Source organism: Pollachius pollachius (genome assembly GCF_949987615.1).
Source record: "Pollachius pollachius genome assembly, chromosome: 11".
In the NCBI taxonomy this organism is placed as follows: domain Eukaryota; kingdom Metazoa; phylum Chordata; class Actinopteri; order Gadiformes; family Gadidae; genus Pollachius; species Pollachius pollachius.
In genome coordinates this window covers 9,842,329-9,851,770 of record NC_136944.1, presented here as the reverse complement: position 1 = coordinate 9,851,770, position 9,442 = coordinate 9,842,329, and the positions used below count along the sequence as shown (strand labels likewise).

Here is a 9,442-nt window from a genome sequence, read left to right as displayed (position 1 = left end):
ACATCCCACAGACACCGCTGCGTTCAAGTCTAAAGTCAAAAACCTCTTCACCAGAGATGACGTCTGTCAGATAATGATAGGACGAAAGCAAACAAATACCAGGAACAAGGAAGAAGCAGAAAAGGTTTCTTGTTGACACAATGAACAATCTTAAATGCAGTTCTTTCTTATTTCTTGAAATCACAAATAACATATCATACTCTTTTTTTCTCTAAGCGTCAACCATTTTGGGTTGTTCATCCCACTCTCTCTGACCACAACACATGTATGTACAAAATGCATGAAAATCTCATATTGATTGTTGGGGAGTTACATTACTTGATCTCGGGAGTTTGACCAAAATGATTATCTGTGACACCTCAAGCAAAATGTGCATGAATGATGAAGAGTGCCAAGACAAGACGGTTCAATTCTCCAGTTTTGATTGCTTGGCAAAGGTTACAATCACTCAATGGGCCAGAGCAGAGAAAAAACAGGGAAGATGCGATGGGAGGGCCCTACCACTGTCAAGATTGCAGTAAATAAAACAATGGAGTTATCCCACACTCTTCAGCATCAATTCTAAGGGCCTAAGTTCATCATTCATCAGCAGATCTCTTATTGCAGTGTTGGAAAGAAAATCTGTCAAAAGAAGAGGCAGTGATTCACATTGACCTCTCTGAAAATTACACGTGCAAATACAGATTCAAGCTGTCCACTTTGGCTCCTCCCGCCACCAACAAGGTACTTTTCACACTGTTTTTTTTGTACATAGATGGTGAAAAAGATTTGCTTTAGCACAGTGTCATCCTCCAAACACAAAAGTCCCACAGCTATATGAGAACACATAAAACCGATGTTAGGGAAAGGGAATTTCCTCTTTTTCTGCACAGAGCTGGACAGATGAGGTTTTAAATGTGGGTGGCACATGGATCTTTTTTGAAACAAGCCATGGCAAGCGTGGTGTTAGGGGGACTCAGAAAAGAACAGACAAGCTTGTGACCAACAGCCGTGACACACCCGATTCCAATGAGCTTCACAGAAACCTCTACAACTGTTAATTGGTTTTCAGTGGAGCAGGCAATGGAAAATATGCCAGGCCAGATTCCCCCACTGCCATCCACAATGAAAAGACACCAAGTGCTAACATTCTCTCCAGGGAGGATCCCATAACAGAAAGTCAGTGGTATGTTCCCTACACCAAAGCAGCCGAGATTTCAGTGCTTCAACACACAGCACTTCACTGTTGTGTGCTTAAATATGACCATGAGTGTTGTGCGCTTAAATATGACAATGATCTTTATCCAGGGATCATCTATGAAACAGATGAAGCACCTGCCCTTGTAGTACCTCTTTGATGAGGTACTCAAAACGGTTCAAGCACTGCAGCCTGTGACATCTCTGTGCGTGGGAATCCAGAAAGATGTATGGAAACGACTCTCCCAGTCGGTATCAACGCGCTCTTGAAGCCTTTGGGATCTGGATGAACGATTTTTTAGAAGATATTTTTAATATTCATACTTCTAGTGACAAATACCTATAACTTTTCAGTTTTTTAGAGCCATCACAAAATGTTTCCATTACCTTCTCCTCCTGTGGATTAAACTTTAAAGTTGATTTATATTATTTTTAGTTTTACAATTTGAACCGTTGTTCATGTTTCATATTTCGTATTGAACGTTGAGATTTCCATTATTACTGACCAACTACTGATGTATGGACAATTACTGATGTTTTTATCGCTTATTTACTTAGTATTTGTTAAGTATAATACAATCGTATATACTACATATGCAGCTTTTTTCAAGGATGCTGTTGTATTGAAAGCCGTCATATCAGTTATCACCTCATCTAAGGTCATTTTGTTAAAAGTGTTAAGGAAGTGACATTTTTCATAAATTTATGATAAATAATGCTCTTTCTTTGTGGACAAATTAAACAATTATAATTTTGTCAGAAAATTCGAACTGAATTTGTAATTGTTTAGACAAACAATGAAGGTATTGACATGTCAAATTCATATTTCAAAATAAAAAATATAAAACTCAAAGAAATTGATTAAATTGCATGCTTCCTAATGATTCCTATTAGTAAGAAAACGATTTTTTAAATCTATTTCCTGTCTACTCAAATGGTGTACACATTGTTTTTGGAAGATTAACATATCTTTTATGCTGTGGATTTAAAAAATGTTTTTGCTGTTGAGGAAAATGTATTAAATGCAAAGTTTAAATGGCACCCGTTTCGTAGAATGACCAAATAACTTAATAACCACAGGTTATTAGCATAGAGCCAACATTTCCAACTATCTCCCATAATCCATCTTCTCCCTTTCTATCTCCCCTAACACAGTTCCCAGCGGAGTGCTTCCCCTTCCATCCTCTGACCGCTGCCCCCCCCCCCCCCAGTGTTTGGGACGATGAGCTCTTGCAGCAGGAAGGCCCTGACGTTGCTCAGCAGCGTGTTTGCCGTCAGTGGGCTGGCCCTGCTGGGCGTGGCCGTCAGCACCGATTACTGGCTCTACCTGGAGGAGGGCGTGGTCCTGCCCCTGAACCAGAGTACGGAGGTCCGGAGCTCCCTGCACTCGGGCCTCTGGCGCGTCTGCTTCCTGGCTGGTGAGTCGTGGAGAACGCTAGAGGTGGATGGATGGATGAGGGGGTGGATCGGTACACATGCATTACATATATACTGTTCTATATAAGATCATGTTTTAAAATACTAGTGAACACTAGAGCGTTATAATTAATATAATTAATATTATAATTAAGATATAATTAAGATAAATGGGTAGCTGATGGGGGAGGGATCGATGATTATATATATATAGGTTAAATGTATATATATCCTGCGTGGTTGATGATTGGATCGGGAAGTATTGCAGGATCGCCGGTACAATGGAGGCTGGATGGAACATGTGGATTTATTCACGTATGCAATCAATGTCAAATGAAGTGCTGGGGTCTGGCTTGATGAATCCACAGGGTTAAGAGCGTCTCTAGCCTCACCGCAACGCTATCAGACACTTTCCGAAGTGCAAAGGGGTCGAACGAGATCAAGGGCACACACGTGTGAGCGAGAGCAACAGGAGTGCCTGCTAATGATCTGAGTGACGTTTTTGACTCTACTCCTCCTGTGCAGTTTAAAGGGCGGCAGTGCCCAACCGCGGCGTGAGTGCAGTCGCTGATGGAGTCATTTCTGTGGAGTGCTCTCGAGGCACTGTTAGATAGAGTATGCACGCCGTGCCATCAAATTGAGGCACTGAGGCCAAGCTGATGAGCTCTATCATCTCATCACCATAACAATGCTGCTTTTGTGTGTGTGTGTGTGTGTGTGTGAGGTGTCTGGTGTGCTGTCTGTGCCGGGCGTAATCACATACAGTCCCTGTCAAAGTGAACTTTTATTTCAATTCAAATGATCATTTATTGCCACATGTCCCTATAGCATTTGACAATCAATTGATAGGAGACCATTTAAACACAACAGGTCAAATTACATTGATAACAAAGCCCAATCCTCACATTCCGCCTTGCCAGTTTTATAAATAGGCTGTCCTGATGCAAACATAGGACTAGGTGGAGAGATTATATCTCCACACTGGCCTGGGAACGCCTCGGGATCCCCCCGTCAGAGCTGATCACTGTGGCCCGGGAAAGGGCCACATTGAGCAGCTCTGATGGGGGGTTCCCGAGGCGTTCCCAGGCCAGTGTGGGGTTATAATCTCTGGGGTTCCCTGCTAGATCTGCTGCCCCCATGACCCCACCCGGACAAGCGGTTGAAGATGTCCGTCTGTCATGTCATGTCTGTCTGTCTGTCTGTCTGTCTGATGCAATCATCATATAGCACAGTTTGCTCCTGGGCTGGGTTGATTGTGGGTCCATGCAATGCAATGCTCTTCATGTTTAAAGGTGGCTTTACAAGGGCATGGCACTCATCAAAGACACAAACCGTCTGTTTTGGTTTCACTTTCGTTGCTTACATCAATGTTGATCAGTTGCAAAATCATCCATTATTAATTAAACCTTCACTAGTACATTCCAACCTTTAGCATCATCTAGTGGCTTGTGTTGTAGCCAAGGTTATAATTATATAGTTCCAGATGGCAGTTGCTGATATTTTCCCACATTGAGGCAAAAGTGGACCAGATAAATACGATACAGAAATTATCTGGATTTATTGCCGCGTAGACAAGCAAATGTTTTTGAGAAACTTTAGTTCAGATAGTTTTTTTTTATTGAGTATATATTAAGAGTACATAAGGCATGTACTGTTTCCTTTACTACTAAAGGTAGTTAAGGAAACAGTAGAGAAGTTACATAGCACAGGTTAAAGCATTATCGACCGTGACAATACCTTACAATACCATAAGTTATATTTTCCACAGTTTTCATAGTAATACAATAAACTATAAAACTCTAAACCAAAAAGATGTAATAAAAAAATGGACATAATAGAGAGAGAGATTTTTTATTTTATCAACCACAAATCCAGATTTGTCAAAGACAGACTGAAATTTTGGAAAATTATACAGTAAAATGTTGTGGGGCTCTGTGTGATTATGTTTTGCATAATTTGTAGAGGAATATGAACAATATTGCTCATGACAACATAATCAATATTGTATGGCCTCAAAATGTATGGCCTCAAGCACTGCCACTCGGTGGATAAAATAATGTAAATGTATAATTTCGGCTTTGAGTCTATTCTGAATTAAGTGGATTATTTTGATTTACAAACTATTTACAGTTTTGCACAGGGAAAACTGAGCTGCTAATCAACAGCTCGAAAGCAGCAACGATACTATTTGAAGATGTCGCACTGTGTTCAAAAAAAAATAAAAAAATTCCTGCACGGATTAGCACCATCCTACCTATAGGAACTTGTTATTCTACACTGACTTTCTCTGTCCCTTTGGTCTTTAGCCTTCAAACAATTCCAAAAGTGAAAAAGACATCCATAGCTAAAAGGGCATTCTCTTATTGATCGACCTGTTGAACAGTCTGACACCTGTAGTCAGAGAAGCTGACTCTGCTGAGATATTCTAATCCACCTCCTCTTCCGCCTTGATACGAACGTTATCCATTTTGTGGTTTAAGTTATTTTACAGGTGTAGTATACAGGTGTGGCTGTTGCTTGTGCCAAAGGATTCATTCTAACAAAAAGTATCCTAGCCAAGAATATTAAAAAGATATGCATTGAAGTATCTTACCCTACCAAATCCTTTACACTGTCCCGCTCCTGGTCTAGAGTTAGTGGTTAGGGTTAGGGTTGACGTCATTATGAAATTATGAAACCACACAGGAGCATCGCGGTATATATGTGTGACTCATGGTGCTGGTGTTGGTGGTGTTGTTGTAACTGTGTTATTATGTTTATTAGTCTGTTGCCGATGCAAATGGCTTTCAGTTAATTGGAATTTTAATTTAAATGGCAGGGTGTTAGCCAACATTTCAAATTTAAGGTATCCAATTATTGTATTTTATTCATGCCTGAAGTCACCATCATTGTTTTTGCAATTACAGAGTTGTTGCCCTGTTATGATTATGATATAGGGCTTTAGCCTTTCTTTCAACGTCTAGAGGCGGCAGTCACTGAAGTTGTGTTCCCCACTAGGTGAAGAGGCTGGCCGATGCTTCACCATTGAGTACATAATGCCCATGAACGTGCAGTTAACCTCCGAGTCCACTGTCAACGTTCTCAGTGAGTACCCAGCTCGGCCCCGCTGCACCTCCATGAGGCCGTTAACCCAAACTGCATGCTTGATTGTTCCTCTTCATATAAACGTCCAGTTTCCATTTAAATCCTTGAGGAAACAATTAATGTGTCCCACATTTCTATCCTTCGGAGGTTTTCAAATCTTCCCACAGAATGAGTCATCTGTAGTATAAAAGATAAGGAGGAGGTGGTAACATTGTGCGCGTGCGTGCCACTGAGGCCCCTGGGAGAGTGTTTGTGTGTGCGTGGTTTCGCATTCGTTAGTCATGAAGGACCAACATGTCTCAAATAATTAATTAAAATGTACATAGTCCTCCCCCTTATTTATTTATGTATTTAGCTATATTGATTTAAGTATTTGTTTCCTATTAATACCAACCTCACCCTCCGTGCCAGTGAAGATAAAAACAATGTGTCCAGCTGCAGGCCCATGGTTCATTGATGTAAGCGCTTCTCGTCCTCAGAGATGATTCGCTCGGCCACGCCCTTCCCCCTGGTCAGCCTGCTCTTCATGTTCATCGGCTTCGTCCTCAACAACATCGGCCACGTGCGCCCCCACCGCACCATCCTGGCCTTCGTCTCTGGAATCTTCTTCATCCTCTCCGGTACGTCACCACTAATGTTTGGAGACTTCTGGTGACAACAGGTGTGGGGGTGGACTATACGTAAAGAGTATAAAGTCAAGCCACATTCAACTTTATGATGAAAATAATATATTTATAGATATGTATTGTGCCTAAATTCCTTGTCTGTATCATTTGATGAAGACTGAAGAGGGGAAGAACAATATACCTACATAGATCAATTCAAATGAATTATCAAGTTCATTAATCCCCTTTTTTTTTTTTACAGATAAGGATGTTCTGCTAAAATACGTCTTCACTTTGTAATGTGCAAGCTTTCATTGTTCTTTTATTTTGTATTTTTCCTTAAAGGAGAAGGGGGGGGGGGAGCGATGTACTCGGCGTAGATGTAACGATTTAACCTGGAAACCAGGCGTAGCTGTGAGCTCATGTTTGATATGCTTCTGGCCCGATTCCTGTTCAGATAGATTTGCAGCAGACCTGCCCCTGGTCTGTAGCCTGGGTAGCCCCGCCCATTCTTCCGGTGAATTGAGTTCGCTCTGCACAAGGGTCTGGAGAAGGGCAATACATTTCTTTCTGCTTCCCATAAGTTTTTGCGGGAGCCAATCACCAAGCTGGCTTTTCCCCTTGGCGCGCTATTGGCTGGTTCAACACAATGACGACAGGGAAGCGGCGGCAAGCAGCCAATCGCGTACAGAGTCAGTTGAACTAGGCCCTTTGATCACGCCTGTTGTGCTGAAGAAAATGATGGCAGCTTCCCCAGACCAAGCCAATCATAGATTGGCTTAGATTGACAGAAAGCTTTGACGTTAACGAACAGCACAGTCCTCCCTCCCTTAAGAGCGACTACCTGGTCGGCCAATCACAACCCATTATCTTGTCAATTGCGTCTATAGGCATTTTGGTCTGCGGCTGCGCCCTTTGGTAAGGCCCCTGTGAAATTGAAAATGACCTGAGATGTTCCAGACAAATACGCATTTGCAAATTGGTCTGCGATGTCAGAGTAGAAACATAACCTACTTTTGGACTAAATTGCCGTGTAATCAGTCTATGAAATAATGAAATGTATGAAACGGCCTTTAAGTCTGATCTGTAGCTTGTCTCTGCATAGCCGGGGAATGTGTTATATAAAGCTCTTCTTCTCTTCTTTCTCCACTTAATTTGGTCCTTGCTTCTTTGTTATTGCTTCTTTGATTATTGCTACTTTGCACAATCTTGAATTTCCTTTTTTTCCTATTTATATTTGTTAGCGAGATTTCCTTTTAGTCTCTGTGCTGTTGGGTGTTTATGGTGACAATTCTTCTTCGTGAACAACCTTGACAAGCCAGGTAGTTTCCCTGGCCTCATGCCACAGTTGGCTACCCCTCCCTCCCTCCCTCCCTCCCTCCCTCAATCCTCCCCTACTCTCTCTCTCTCTCTCTCTCTCTCTCTCTGTCTGTCTGTCTGTCTGTCTGTCTGTCTGTCTGTCTGTCTGTCTGTCTGTCTGTCTGTCTGTCGATCTGTCGATCTGTCCGTCTGTCCGTCTGTCCGTCTGTCCGTCTGTCTGTCGGTCTGTCTCTTTCTCTCTCCGCCCACCGGCAGAGGAGGGAGAGGGGAGGAGGCAGGGGAGAGAGAAAAGGGAGGGAGGACTGTGCTGTTTGTTAACTCAAAGCTTTCTGTCAGGAGACAAAATGTCAAGTCATTCACCTTTAGAAAATAGAACCAAACACTAAGGGATTTTGTCTCCCATGCTCCTTTTCTCATTTGCTCTCTCTCTTCCTCCACTATCTTTCCCTTATACTCTCCCTCCCATTTATGTATATCAACACATCTCTCTCCATCTCTCCATTATTTTCTTCTATTTCGCCTTCTCTCTCTCTCTCTCTCTCACTCTCTCTCTCTCACTCTCTCTCTCTCTCTCGCTCTCTCTGTCCTCTCCTCTCTGCGATACTCTCTCCACCAGGCCTAGCTCTGGTGGTGGGTCTGGTTCTGTACATCTCCACCATAAATGACGAGATGTTTAGCCGGACCAGCAGCAGCGAGGCCTTCTTCAACTACAAGTATGGTTGGTCCTTCGCCTTCGCCGCCATCTCCTTCCTGCTTACAGAGGTAGGCCGTCTTATCTGATCTGACTCGATATAATCGGATTCAACGTCATCTGATTCAAACAAATGTGATTCAACCTAATATGATTAAATGTAATCTAATATAATCCGGTGACCTCTGATTTTGTGCAATCTGATTTGATGTAATCGAATATGTAATCAGACAATTTGCAATAAGAAGGGTCCTCACTATACACACCTCACATATGTTTCTCAATAAACTCATCACCATAGTGACTAGCAACACTCAATACCCTTGAGTGCTCCCGTTTGGAATCCATATTTGTAGTTTTTTCACAGAGTGGTCAGTCAGTCATGCCGTCCTGTGCCTCCCCCCCCCCCCCCCCAGAGTGCGGGCGTCATGTCGGTCTACCTGTTCATGAAGCGCTACTCGGCGGAGGATCTGTACCAGCCCCGCCACCCCAGCTTCTACCGGCCGCGCCTCAGCACCTGCTCCGACCACTCGGGTCAGTTCCTGCACCCCGAGGCGTGGTCGCGCGGCCGCAGCCCCTCGGACCTCTCCAGCGAGGCCTCGCTGCAGATGGGCGGCGCCAGCTACCCGGCGCTGCTCAAGTGCCCCGAGTATGACCGGGTGTCCTCCTCGCCGTGCTGATTGGTCGGTTTGTGCAGAAGGGGGAGGGGGAGGTGGGGGCAAAATGTTTGCCGAAATACAAAACTGTGAAGATCAAGGGAAGTGATATGTATAATGTTAAGAATACTGTATAATGTTGTGCTCATTTTTTTTTTTTTTTTTTTTCGCAAGGTAGGGTAGGATAGAAGATAATATTTGGACTTTTTACCGCCTCAGGCTTAGTGTTTTCAGTTGTGATTTTGTTTGCCGTTTAAAACGCAGATTTTGTCTTTACAGCAGTTCTGTCAAGTGTGCATTGACTGTTTAGTCTCAAAGACCAAAATGATGGATAAACAACACTCAATACAATACAATACACAATAACATTTGCTTCAAGGTTGCAATAGGCAACTGTATGTAGGCTATGGTATATTTATGGCTATATTTTATAGTAAATTTTATTATGTGCATATTGTACAACTGTACCGCCATTTTAAACATTTATCCAAAAT

At 42.8% G+C, this 9,442-nt stretch overlaps 1 protein-coding gene across 1 annotated transcript; it reads left to right on the top strand.

Annotated features, from left to right (window-relative positions):
- Positions 1-2,398: 2,398 nt before the first annotated feature.
- cacng5b (calcium channel, voltage-dependent, gamma subunit 5b) lies at positions 2,399-8,972 on the top strand (the record flags this gene model as incomplete). The annotated part of the gene is made up of 5 exons (XM_079746806.1): positions 2,399-2,594; positions 5,590-5,676; positions 6,156-6,296; positions 8,218-8,363; positions 8,709-8,972. 5 exons carry the CDS (start codon positions 2,399-2,401, stop codon positions 8,970-8,972), a joined length of 834 nt encoding a protein of 277 aa, XP_079602932.1.
- Positions 8,973-9,442: the final 470 nt, after the last annotated feature.